This window comes from Hemicordylus capensis, chromosome 1 (assembly GCF_027244095.1).
Source record: "Hemicordylus capensis ecotype Gifberg chromosome 1, rHemCap1.1.pri, whole genome shotgun sequence".
Taxonomy (NCBI): domain Eukaryota; kingdom Metazoa; phylum Chordata; class Lepidosauria; order Squamata; family Cordylidae; genus Hemicordylus; species Hemicordylus capensis.
The window spans coordinates 356,579,815-356,593,668 of NC_069657.1; the positions used below are offsets into that span (position 1 = coordinate 356,579,815).

General features: G+C 42.2%; 2 protein-coding genes across 3 annotated transcripts in view; one reads left to right on the forward strand and one right to left on the reverse strand.

Moving 5' to 3' along the window:
- The window catches only part of ZC2HC1B (zinc finger C2HC-type containing 1B), a 30,800-nt gene that overhangs the window by 2,968 nt on the left and 13,978 nt on the right, over nucleotides 1–13,854 (forward strand). The window contains exons 2-8 of one of the 2 annotated variants that reach the window (XM_053290594.1): nucleotides 339–403; nucleotides 2,123–2,242; nucleotides 3,044–3,182; nucleotides 4,610–4,740; nucleotides 6,270–6,345; nucleotides 6,742–6,814; nucleotides 9,232–9,352. In XM_053290594.1, coding sequence (XP_053146569.1) covers nucleotides 339–403; nucleotides 2,123–2,242; nucleotides 3,044–3,182; nucleotides 4,610–4,740; nucleotides 6,270–6,345; nucleotides 6,742–6,814; nucleotides 9,232–9,256 — 629 coding nt within the window. In that variant the 3' untranslated portion in view covers nucleotides 9,257–9,352. Of the gene's footprint in view, nucleotides 1–338; nucleotides 404–2,122; nucleotides 2,243–3,043; nucleotides 3,183–4,609; nucleotides 4,741–6,269; nucleotides 6,346–6,741; nucleotides 6,815–9,231; nucleotides 9,353–13,854 lie in introns of those variants that run through there. The other variant, XM_053290603.1, reaches the window with a different exon arrangement.
- SF3B5 (splicing factor 3b subunit 5) lies at nucleotides 9,891–10,873 on the reverse strand. Its single transcript, XM_053290617.1, has one exon. The coding sequence runs from the start codon at nucleotides 10,606–10,608 to the stop codon at nucleotides 10,348–10,350; it is 261 nt and encodes an 86-aa protein (XP_053146592.1). The 5' UTR covers nucleotides 10,609–10,873; the 3' UTR covers nucleotides 9,891–10,347.

Sequence of the window (13,854 nt, forward strand, 5' to 3'; positions counted from 1 at the left end):
GAGGGTAGGGAAACCCTCAGGAACAGATTTAGGGGGACACAGGGCTACAGAGGAAAGGGGGAATTGCTGAACACCGCCTTTCTCCCTGTACCCTGTTCCATGAGCAGAACTATTCTGCTTGCATGGCTTTTACTCTGGATACTACCCAATGAAAGTCAGTTTGGGGTGCTAATGTACTATGTCTGCTGGAATTGTGCTCCCCCAATTAAGAGTCTCAAAAGGAAAGAGAAGGTGTATAGTGCTGAGTTGATCAATGACATTCACAAAATGAAAAAAGCATACATTTCTTGGGGATTAATAAACCCAGAATAATAATCAGCATTCTTCATTTCACACAGATACTGCCAATCAGAACTTGCTTCCTTGTAACATCTGTGGAAGACATTTCACACAGGATGCACTGGTAAAATAAGACCACTTTCTACTACATGTATTTAAGTTAAATTAAAAGAGAGAGGATAGAACAAACAACCTATTTATATCAAGCAAAAAAGATGAGTGTAAAGTATCTCGCAGCAGTTTTTCATTTGGAAGTGTCATTGTGTTCAGTGGAACTTACTCGTAGGAAAATGTGTTTAGGACTGCAGGCTCAGTTACTGAGAAGTTAAAGAGCCTGGTGGCAGCCTTAAAAGTGGTTCAAACATGCATGTGTCTCACTTGAATATGAGCATCTGAATGTGTGCACTCCACTGAAAAGCACAATTTTCTATCATATGAAAATCCAGTCTGGTGTGATGGTTCATTTAGACATGCAATTCAATCAAGTTACAATCATGGCATGATGAACATGACGTGTGAACAGCCAGCACGAACTTTCATAGACCGCAGCCTTAAAATTAGCAACAGGCAAGCACTTGAAAGCCATTTTGTTTCCAATCAATATCCCTCACGCAAGCATTCTAATATAAGAAATCTCTCTCAGATGAGTGGAAGCCCTACATAACTCTCATAGAAAATTGTTCTTCATAACCACAAAAGTCAAGGAGCTCCGATTCTCAAACTTGTGTGATAGATGTCAGATTCTGTATTAGCAAGATCATAGAACTACATTTTTAACTCAAGGTGACTATGAGCATTTATTTCTCAGTCTCCTGTACATTGATAGTGAGTAACTTCACATCTCGTTATCTTTCTGCTAGCTTCTCACCTCTTTTTAAAAACTTCCATGTGCATTCAAATTGGAGTAAAACTTCTTCATCCAAGTCGTCTTAGCCATGTAATAAGTTAGTAAAGCCAATTTCTCAACAGTTGCCAACAAATTGTTACAGCCATTTGGATACTCCAAAACATAAGGCATGGGAAAGAACTGGGTTTCCCTTGCTAATCTACACAGGAAGCCCTTTTTGAGAAAGCATATAATCAAGTAGTCCAGGTAGTCTCTCATGTAACAGCTTGTGTGATATCCTTATTAGGTAATTTATTGGATTACAAAGAAGCAGCAGAAAGATTTAGCATTAAAATAGCAAAATAAAGAATTATTTGAGCATATTTCTTCTCAATGCTTGACTAAAATGCAATATCCAGTCGGGTCAAACTCATAAATTCTAAACATCCTTTCTTCAGACCATTTTAAAAAGCTCAAGATGGCACTGACCACATGTTTTTTATGTCATACTTAACTTGCAGAAGCTTCCACCACATCAGGCAGGAACCAGTGGGGGGCGGGGGGGGGGAGAGAAGGGGGGGTATATGCCCACACACACACTGGCTGTTGCTCTTTAAGAACAACTCATCTTGATACAATAATATGTCCATCCTTCTAAGGGCTAGGATCCATTAGAGCTAGGCAAGTTGTGCAGGATATGTACCAGAGCAGAGTATCTACGCCCCAACTAGGAAGCATAACTTACTGACATCTGAGAATCCCAAACAGACAGGCAGACAAGACAGAATATACAGATTTGCTCCTTGTACAGTATATGACAGACAGGATTCAAATACAGGAAATACTCCATCACTCACTCACACACACAAATTAGAAATCACTTTGCTAGGCCCCAACATAAAATTCAGACACTGTAAAATGGCAATAGTCATGTCAAGCAAGCTAAGAAAGTCACACCTTGTAATGTTTAGCAACACTAATTCGTAAGACTGTCATATGACTTGCTTTATGTCTTAGGCAAGACATGAGCCAATATGCAAAAAAATCTTCAACAAGAAGCGCAAACCATTCAATTCCTTGAAACAGCGACTACAGGGAACAGAAATTCCTACAGCAAAGAAGAAACAAACCCCAAAGGTATTTTTCAATAAAGCACGTGGATGTCTTCAAATATATTTTAGCAAATGGGTTTTTTAATGAGCATCCAAATCTTCTGATATTGCAAGAATGGCGATGTCCTGCACCACTGGATTTGGAGTAAGGCAATATGGTAGTTCTTTACACAGGCAGGGTCTATGCCAATATGACGGGTTGAAAGGTCCCATGGAGGTTACTATAGCACAGAGTTGTAGTTAACTTCTCCTGGGACTGAGCTTCCCTTTTACTTATAGCAAACCTTTTGTCTGATGAGAGATTGTATATATTACCTTCCTCCTCTCTACCCCAATCACCGAGACCTTTGCATGGGCTTGAAAATGAAGGTGTTTAAAAGGGTTTGCTTTTTCAAGGATTGTGTCTTTTGAGCCTGCATTACAACTAATGATGTTGCCAGAAATAAAAACCTCAGGAGCTCATAACGCTTGCTTCAGAACATATTACCCCCTCTAACTGAGATTTTAATCCAAGACAGAACATAATTCAGTCCCTTACCCTTAACGCCCCTGGACCCGGCTACTTACCACCCATGCCTGATCCTCCTCTTCCACCTGCTCACCTGGTTGCTGGCTCTGGTGGCAGCCGAGAGTCCCTTCCAGCTCTAGCATCTGCTGCAAATTTATTAAGGACAAGGCATGCATTCCTTGTCCTTAATAAAATAAAAAAACTATTTAACATTTAATATTTCTCAAAATTTTAGGACTATATATGTATATATATTTCCTGCTGAAGTGATTTATAAGAATTATAGATTGTGTGTGGAGCCAAGTGTTTCTTTTTCAGAATCAACCAGAGAAAAAATCTAACTGGAGACAACAGCACGAGAACTTCATTGCTGCAATCAGATCAGCCAAACTTGCCACTATAGCCATGAAAGAAGGCCGCCCTCTGCCTCCACCCCCACCTCCAGTCATTAATCCAGGTGATCTACTTGCATTTGAAATTATGCATTTTTGTTGAAAAACAGAATTTAACTGGATTTAAAGAAGAGCCAGTGGATAATGCTGGACACCCACTTGGGAGACATTCCACTCAGCCATGATTTCAGTTCACAGTGTTGGTGAAGCTCATCCCTCTCAACCCATAACTGAAAAAAAATGAATCACAGCAATCCTGGGTCACCAGGATTGTTGCACCCAGACAAGATGGAGCACAATAAAAATGTTGCTTCAATAACAAATTGTATTGATGAAGAGTCAAATTTGCTTCAGCCTCTACAAGGTTCAAGCTAAATTAGATTTAAATACAAACTATTTCCATTAAGTAGGAGTGCCTTTTTCAGGAGTAAATCCTCCTTTTGAAGGAGCTCATGCATTTTGGGCTTGCGTACGTATGGCCAAAGAAAGAAATGAAACCATTTACCATACTTGTGAGATGTCACTCTCATTTCAATTACTATAAAGGTAAAAAGGTAAAGTGTGCCACTGAGTTGGTTTCGACTCCTGGTGCACAGAGAGCCCTGTGGTTGTCTTTGGTAGAATACAGGAGGGGTTTACCATTGCTTCCTCCCACAGAGTATGAGATGATGCTTTTCAGCATTCCTATAGGTGTTTCCTATAGTCTGGGAAACATACCAATAGGGATTCAAACCAGCAACCTCTGGCTTGATAATCAAGTCATTTCCCCACTGCGCCATTAAGTGGCTCAGTTGCTGTACAACCGTCAAATGTGTATTAATGGTTTTTGGCCACATTTTTGCTCCAAGCCAGCCATGCCCATTATTTAGATTGCAAGCTCTTTGAAAATAGTGATAGAACTCTGAGGAAAATCCCTTTGGGAGGAATAGAGTATATCTTGTTGGAACCCTTAAAGAATTTGCAGCATCTAAGTGGGGAAACTGAATTCCAAGTCACATGTCTCTTCCCAGCTTGAGAAGTAATTTGGGAACCAACTGCGATTGCATCTAAAGACAAGGCCCACACCCTGCCCAACATCCTTATTAACCAAGTTCTGGTGTTAGAGCATTTTCATTGTGCAAGAGAGGTTGGGCCATTTTTGGCAATCCTCCCTTCCCCTTCCAGCCACCTGTTTCTCTCAAAGATCTCAACTCTCAGGAACATAGAGTATTTGTGGCAAGTTCATGGGGCTGCAAAGGGGAGAATAGTACCTTTCCATTTGAACAAGGAAAAGCTGTGGATTCCATCAACTCCTCCCTTAACTACTATCATATCCCACATCATTACTGATGTTACTCCAACCCTTGGAATCAGCTCTTGGGGGGCACTGGGATCTAGAGAAGTGGTTGTTGGGGGGAAGCTCTGTCCTACAAGCATAACGCTGCTTACCATTATATTTCAAGTATTATGTGAATGGTTGATCTCATAACCACTGCTCCTTTGTTGTATTCAGATTATATCCAGTGCCCTTACTGTATGAGGAGGTTTAATGAGGCTGCAGCAGAAAGGCACATCAATTTCTGCAAAGAACAAGCAGCCAGGCGTGCCCTTGCTCCTGGCCAGAAAGCAGCCAAAGCATCCCCCGTAAGTAAGACATTGGCATTTTATTTGGCTGCAAGCTATTTGTTTGGTATATTTTTATTCCATCCTTCTTCTAGAGAGAAAGTGTGTGTATGTGATCTCTCTCTAAGCAGCACAGAAGAGGTGGTTGAATGGATATAAGGATGCATTCTGTTACTATTATCCCCCCTCCCCACAACAGGCATAACTAACTTCAAAGATGATAAATATTTGCTGCCAAATGACTACACATTGAAAACAAATCTCATCTTCCAATAGTAATTTCAGTCATTCCTTCAAATGAATTCTTTCATGATCCTCCTCCACCCACTGCATACATTCTTTCATATACAATTTTAAATTCAAGTGAAATCAATCCTCCATTCAATTGTATAGAATGGAAGTTGTTCCAAAAAGCTGTGTTCTCCTAAAATGAGATATGGAACAGAACTATGCAAGGATGGAATGAATCAAAGAAATCTGAAGAACGTAATAATTCGAAGGAAGGAGCTATTCAAATTAGAATTTGTGTACAACTCAAAGCATACTTTTTAGGTAAAAACAGTTCTACCAGTAAATCAAGTGTGACGATTCTTATGCCAAAATCATAGCAGGAATAAGAGAGCTGAATTACATAGCATCCTACGGAGATCTTAGGGGAAAAAGAATTGAGCTCCAGCATCAGTGGAGCTGTTACAGAAGTTTTTTCACCTTTAGTCATGAAGACACATGACTAAAAGATTATTTTGTCTGGAAGGTTAATATGCGTAGGGCTAGGTCTGAAGGGAAAAGTTCAGATGATGTGCACCAAGGTTTGATGACTCTCCAGAGTGACTGTATTTTAAATTATTTCCTGGTGTAATCTGTGGTTGTACTTTACAACTTGGCTTACCTGTCAAGCACCACAAAACTAGCTGAAGGAAGATGGTGTGAAACTTCTTTGTACTATTGGAAATAAAACAGGAAGGTTGTTGAATGTTCTTCCTGTATGTGCATGTTTTTGTTTTCCACAGAAAAAAAAGTACCAGATTGTTTTTGGTAAAAAGATATTCAGAACATTGAAAGGAGAGATCTACATTTGATCTCTCCTTTCAGTTCCAATGTTTTCAAGGTCTTTATCTGCATACTTAGACACATGACATTTTCAAAATGTTTGCTTACACAAGTAAGCAGGGGAGAAGCAGACACCAGAAGGCACCCCTGGCCTGGTGGCAATTATTAGGACAATCGAGCTAGGACACTAGTACAATTAGCTGAAAATCAATGTGGTTTAGTGGATCCAGGAAGATCTGGGTTCAACTTCTCTCTCACCCAGAAAGTTTACTCAGCAACGACTTCTCTCAGCTTGTTCAACTGGGTGTTGCAAGAATAAAATGGAACTTCATGAGCACTTCCCAGAGATCTTTGGAGACAAATGTGACAAAATGTACTGTGTCAAACCTATGCTAAAAGAAATTATTATTTATTTAAAGCATTTATACCCCACCCCTCCAGCGCACTACTGCTCGAGACGGCTAATGAACTCTTTGTATATCTACTGTATACTCTCCCAGGGCAAACAAGCAACTCCGAAAAAAGAACCAACCTTAACAAGTGCCGTGGGAACACTGCTTCAGAACAGGGAACAAGGTACCAATCCAAACTAACCCGCAGTAGGCAAAGAACAAACACACGTAGAACATATTTAAAGGCACAGTAGAAAAATTCTTAGCTGTATGCCGTTTTCAGTTATTGCTGCTGCATGAACATTACATTGCTGAGTGGCCTTGCCCTTGCCATTCTTGATGGTTCTATTATATTATTATATACTATTATATCTATTATATTGTCAGGCCATTAGAATTATTTTACACAGGCAGCATCATAGAGCCAAATATGTAGCTTTCTTTAATTTTTTGTATGATGGAATTTCTAAGTCAGTGCTTGACTATCAAACCAATATAGGATTTAAGTATGCTCAACTTTGACCAGCTTGTTCCCAGAATGTATTTTACAAAAAGGTACTTTTTATTATTATTATTTAAGAACATGATATGGAATCTCCTCCTGGAACAACACAGAAAAAACCCCTTCTTCCCTCTGGAAAGGATTCAACTGGGTAAGAAAAATTTTATTGTGTAGATAAGTGACAACCTAAACTAGAGTTAAGTATGTTTAAGCTCAATATTTGAACTGATTTAAGCACTCTTAGTTCCATGTAGAATTTTTTTTAATTTATTGTATTTGTGCACTGCTCCAAACGTCCCTTGAATATCCATTCAAAAGTCATTAATACTGAGTAAGCTTCTGTTATCTAGAGCAATAATAATGGGTTTGGACATGGGAAACTTAGCTCCATGTAGTATAGTATAGTGTTGCAATCAATAGCTGGAGCCTGTTCCCTCAACAGCACATTCATACTCTTCCACATTCATACAATATTCTATATCCTGTGCAAACTCACCTGCTATCAGAATGTTTTGTTTCTATTTTGTATTGAAGCCAAGTCTTTCCCCATACCCCCTTTCTTTCAGCAAAGTCTTTCCTTTGCCAGCTCTTAATTTGCCTTACACCCTATCTATTTATTATTATTATTATTATTTACATTTATATACCATAAAGAAGACCCTGGGTGGTTTACAATATAAAACCATTAAAAAATTAACATAATTAAAACAATTTAAAATACAATAAAACTCTAAAACTAAAGCTTTAAAACTATAAACTAAAAGCCTGACTAAACAGGTCTGCTTTTAGATCCTTCTTAAAAACATTCAAAGAGGAAACTAATTTTGTTAGGAAGCATGTTCCAGAGTTCTGGGGCAACTCTAGAAAAAGCCCAGTTTTGAGTTACCGCCAAGCGAACCAGTGGCAACCAGACCTCCCCAGATGATCTTAACAGGCAGTGGGGGTTGATGATGAAGAAGGACCTCTCTTAAATACCTTGAACCCAAGCCATTTAGGGCTTTACAGGTAATAACCAGCACTTTGTATTTTGCCTGGAAACTTACTGGCAACCAATTGAGTTCTTTTTAAATGGTTGTAATATGATCTCTTCAGGTAACCCCGGAGACCAACCTGGCTGCTGCATTCTGTACTAACTGCAGTTTCTGAACTGCATACAAAGGCAGCCCAAGGTGGAGCACATTGCAGTAGTCAAGCCTGATGTTACCAGCATATGCACCACTGTTTTAGGGTCGTTTATCTCCAGAAATGGACATAGTGGGCAAATCAGCCAAAGCTGATAGAAAGCACTCCTGGCCACTGCCTCAACCTGAGAAATAAGGGAGAGGTCTGGGTCCAGAAGTACTCCCAGACTATGCACCTGCTCTTTCCAAGGGAATGCAACCCCATCCAGTACAGGCAGATCTAAACTGCTTCCTAAGTCTTGACCTCCCACAATGAGTACCTCCATCTTGCTTGGATTCAGCCTGTTTGTTCTCCCTCATCCAACCCATTACCACCTTCAGGCAGGCATTTAGGGAAGTTAGGCCATTTCCTGATGAAGTTGACATGGAGAAATAGATTTGGGTGCCATCAGCACACCGATAACACCCTCCACCAAATCCCCTGATGACCTCACCCAGCGGTTTCACGTATATGTTAAAAAAAGCATTGGAGACAGTATGGAGCCTTGCAGGACTCCATACCAGAGCTCTTGTTTTGAAGTCTCCAAGCAACACCATCTGTAACCTACCTGAGAGGTAGGAGCAGCAAATCCGCAACGCAGTGCCCCTCCCACTCCCAACCCCTTTAGGCAACCCCAGAAGGATACCATGGTCAGTATCGAAAGATCCAAGAGAATCAACAGAGTCACACTCCCCCTGTCAATTCCTAATTGGAGATCATCCAACAGGCCGACCAAGGCCATCTCAACCCCATAGCCTGCCCGAAAGCCAGTTTGAAATGGGTCCAGATAATCTGCTTCCTCCAAGAAAGCCTGGAGCCATCACACTCTCAAGCACCTTGCCCAACCATGGGAGGTTGGAGACAGGCCTATAGTTGCCCAGTTCTAAGGAATCCAATACAAGCTATTCAAGCGTAGTCTAATGATTACCTCCTTGATGCAAGGAGACATCCTGCCCTCCCTTTGTGTAGCATTCATGATCTTAACGAGGCCCTCTCCAATAGCCTCACTGCTAGATCATATAAGCCATGTTACGCAAGGGTCGAGAGAACAGGTGGCGAGGTACAGTGCCCCAAGTATGTTGTCCAAATCGTCGGGATCATCACTGTAAAGCTATCACTATGTTTCTGCTATATGTCTTGTCAGTATTACTTAGGCTTTGGTGGTGACTATTTTATTGGTTCTCTGTCACATTTCTACCATAAAGAGCATATATTAATACTTGATGCACAGCACTTTTATAGCTTGATACAAGAAAGTTCCAATACTTTCCTGCATTGACTAATAGCATGCAAGACCACTTTTACAACCATGACCGAGAAAATCAGTGTCAGCAGTTTGTAGTCTACATAGGCACACAATACCTGTTATTTTATAACAAAACTAAACCAACATTTTACTGCTTTTAGGATTGCAGCACCCAGCAGAAGATAGAACAACATGCCAACTAGGCTTCCAAAAAGAAGCCTTTACTTTTTACAGCAACTAGAGGAGCCCAGCAAACTAGTTCACTAAAACATTCAACATCCCATATCTCATGAGACTGGTATGATGGTTCAAGACTATACAATAATAAAAAAGGCAAAATCATATCCCTGGGATGCAATAAAAGTTTTCCCATAGGTCAAGTGACCAACTTGTACAAATTGGGACATCACACATTGTACTTATAACTTCCCATTTGTTCACCATGAAATCTTGTTTCTGCCCCTTGAAATTATTTTTCGGTTCAAATCCTTTGATTTTACTACTTTCTAGATTTAAAGAATCCTAGCTAGAGTTCCTCGTAGGATGCTCATAAGTCATGGCACAAAGACGCAGAACCTACTGTGCAATTTTCACTTATTTAAATGGAGCTTGCAAAACAACACTACCTCCGGTAGCAGCCATCCTGAACAGAGACAAGCATCCCGATGCATTGCCTACAATCTCTAAGGCCAATTTTAACTGTTACAACATTCTGAACTGCGAGGATTTGCTTGCCGCGTATGTCCCCACCTTGCCCCTGCACAGCCCTTTATTTGCGTATTTGATCTAAGTTAGCAAATTAGCTCTTCGCACACACGGATTGGGACACGCAGCAACGCAGCATTTATTAAGCGACCCAACGCCTCTCCTCCAAAACATTTCTAAGCGGGAGTGCGGGGAAAGTCACCGTCCTGCCACAGTTTGTCCGCGCTAAGAGTCTTTCGCCAAAGAGAAACAATCCGCTCGGGCAGCCTCAGCCTCTGAAACAGCGGCGAGTTTCCACAGTTGGCCGCAGGGCAAGTTCGCCAAAGGCTTCCCCCGACCATGCCCCTCGCTGGCCTGAAAGCGGCGGGAACAAGTCAGCAGCAGAGCGGCTCGGCTGGGGGCCCCGGATCTGGGGGGAACCAGTTGCTCGGGGGCTTCTCCAAGTCCATCGCTCCTCCCCGCGCGTGGGCGGCGGGCGGGCTGGCGGCCGGCCCCGCTTCTCTCCTTCCTCTCCCGCCTCAGGCAGGGACTGGGGGGAAAGGGGGGGGCGGGGAGGGCTGCGGGAGCCGGCCTTAGGATTCGTCGGGCTTGTCGGCGGGAGGCCCGCACGGCTGCAGCATCTTCTCCATGAGGTTGAAGCGCACCCGGGCCTTGCTCTCGTCCTCGGCGATGGCAAAGTAGTTGAGCAGGTCGAAGTGGCCCATGTAAGAGCAGTAGGAGTCCCGGTGCTGGTTCACCAGCCACTCCCACTTGGTGGTGTCCGCGTGGCCCGTCCCGATGTACTTGGACTGCAAGTGCTCCAGCTGGCTGTGGATCGTGTAACGGTCCGTCATGGCGAGGACGCCGCCGCTGCTGCTGCTGCTGCTGTGGAGGAGGAGGAGAAAGGCAGCGGCGGCGACGGAAAACCAGCAAATCAACAAGGATGAGCGCAAAGCCGGCTTCCTTGGCCCCCCAACAGCCTCTCACAAAATGGCGCTCCGAAGAAAAAAAGAGAGAGCCCGCGAACGTGCACTTCCTCTTCCGGATTAACGGAGGCGCAATTTTTCGGTCTCTATAGTAACGTACGATCGCAACTCTATTCTCCAAAAACACCGCCAGAGGCGGAAGCGGGTCTTTCACCACCGACGCTGTCCCGCCCTCCTCATTTTAAACGAATGAGACAAGCGCTTTCAGTTGTGATCACCGGTGTGTGATCACCGTTCTTTAAAAAGCTCGTCTGAGGGCGGAGCGGCCTCGAATTGCATCTTGGGAGTTGTAGTCCGCGTGCAGGCTGTTGAAAACGGACCCCCGGGAGAGTTGCAGGGATGTTTAGTCACAGTTGAAATTTTGCCTTTTGAATGAAGTAGTCCTTGAATCAGTGTAGAAAGAAGTATGCTGCCTACAATGATAATGAAAGCATGTGTTAAATAGGCACAACTATGTCTTTATTTCTGAGTGGCAGCCTGTTTGACACAGCCAGGGCTCAGCTGGAGAATTTGTGAAGTATTAATACAAAGAAGGGTGCCTCTGAGCAAGCACCAACTGCCCTACTTCCTTCTACCATTATTTATTTATTTATTTACTATTAATTATTGCATTATGAATATTTATATACTGTTCTCAACCAAAAAAAATCCACAGTTTTTTTGGAAAAGAAACAAGATGGTTCCCTGTCCTCAAAGGCCTCAGAGTCTAAAAAGAAACATAGACACCAGCAACAACCACTGGAGGGATGGTGTGCTGGGGTTGGATATGGACAGTTGCTCTCCTCCTGCTAAATATAAAAAGAGATGCGCTTAAAAGGTGCCTCTTGCTCAATATGGGTTCTCCCTGCCAATATCTACAGCTCCGTTGCACACATCTGCACTTTTACCCAAGTGGACATGGCTTTCCAACAGGCTTGAGCCTAGTCATAACGATAATCTCTTCTCAGACTGCTTGGCAAGTCTGACATTCAGGCCTGGCCAGCTTGGGCATTGGCCAAAGATCCATGGCTAACCCTGAAGCTCTGGGGTAAAAATATGGTGGCTACTAGCATGACCACCTGGAAGAAACTTCAAGCTGTTGAAACTTCACTGATGTGAAGGGCTTATGTTTGTGGTGGCGGGTCACAGTTCTCTTTGGCAGCTGTGCTGGGGCCACCACCTTCCTTTAATGATAATGTAATGGCTGTTGCATCCAGTGTGTTGCAGGAATGGAGGCACTGCATAACAGATGAAAAGCATCTCCACCACTAGAATCTTTATTCTGGCATCTCAATCCAGAACTGAATCATGAGAGAAACTGTGCTCACTGATCTTCCACCAGAACCAATAATTAGCAGTACAGAGAGTGAGGTTGCAACACTGAGTTCCTCTCCTAAGTGGAGGTGGGTCGGAGAGATACATTTTGTTTGTTTGTACTGCTTGTAATCAAAATTAAAACCCTGATTAAAAAAAACACCTGACATTTTAAAAATTGGCTTTAAAATAAATGCAGCTTGAGTTGCAAGCATTTTTGCCTCTGTGGTTAATCTAAATGGCCACTGGATGTCAGAGTTACCTATTCTGGGAAGACAGTCATTTATATTCTTGACTGATGTAGTAAAAGTCAGTGTGACGACAACAGGGCATTTCTAGGAATAGTCCTTAATGCGAGGGAAACGAATTGAATATATTACCCGTATTATGAAGTCCATTGCATTAGCACTTTGCCGGCAAGGCCACAAAATATTATAGACTACAAAATGCCATGGAAAGAACCCTGCCAGTGCCTTATATTGTTTTGTTTGCTGGGAATTCATCTTCAAATAGTACTGAACATCAGGCTCAGACTGGCCCACAGGGCAACAGGGTGTATTCCCGGTGCACCTCACCTGCGGTGTGCCCATGCACCCCACTGCACTCAGTACTCCCTCCCTTAAGTACCCATTCTGCTCAAAACCTGGCACGCTCCCCACATACATTCCACCGCCCTCTCAGTGCCCCTAGTCCAGCCCTGCTGAACATTATTTGCTGATATCACAGTAGTTCTCAATTTTGGCATGTTTTTACAAGATACAACAAAGGTGACCTTTTAGTAAACTCACAAGAAATATACCAACAAAGAAGATAAATGGGTGTTAATATAAAATCATGGTTCTATCTAAAGAAGCAATAAAAAAATTAATGGCACGTAGTGTGCTTTAATACTTGTCTTTTACTCTATTCTGTTTCTTCAGCTAGAATGCATGTTCCTTCTGCATTGTCTTACGATGCCAACATAATCTCCCCTCTTTTTTAAAAACTTATATTTTGTTCATATGCCCTGACAAGCAAAGGAATGCATTTAGTACACACTCTGGGGATCATTTGACTCAAGAGACATTAACTGACAGTTCACATCTCTTCACCTCCCCCACCTCTACAGAATGTTGTGTAAATTCCTCATTAAAAATGACTGATCCTTTTTTGTGTTACTTACAGCTCAAATTTATTATCTCTCTATCTACATCTTAAATCTGTTATAATATGTGAAGAATTTGTGGTATGGGCTTTACCTCCTCCCCACAAGCATTTAAGTGCTTCCAAACACTCAGGTGAAAGGGACTTAAAAAGCAGAGGAGGAACACAGAAGTGTAAGATATATTTTTTTAAATGGTTTACTAGAGAATATACTTGATAAACTTCCCAATCCACAAATTAACTATCCCAAAATCAGAACTTTGAGGTTAGCTGGGGCTGTCAGTTGAGATATTATTATTATATAAAAGCAGAGATGTTGTTAAGTATTTGAGACCCACAGATCAAGCCCACAAGTGAGCAACCGATACATTAAGAAGAGTTAACACCTCCCCAGTGAACAAAGTGCTCTCTGGCTGGAAGAGACAATGGGCCATGTCTGTCTCTCTCAGTGGTTCATTTGCAAGCTGGGTATTTTCTTTCTTTCCCTCACTCAAAGCAAATTTTCAACATTAACAGAGCAACACCAAGGATGTTAAAAGTAACAGTCGATCCAGCTTGTCAGGCAGCACAGAGAACCAGAGAACTAAATAATTTATGTGGGGCATGTGCCCCAGTGGTCCAATGCTGTCAATGCCTCTGTTTCAAAGTATGTTTAATTATCTTTACCACACACCATAG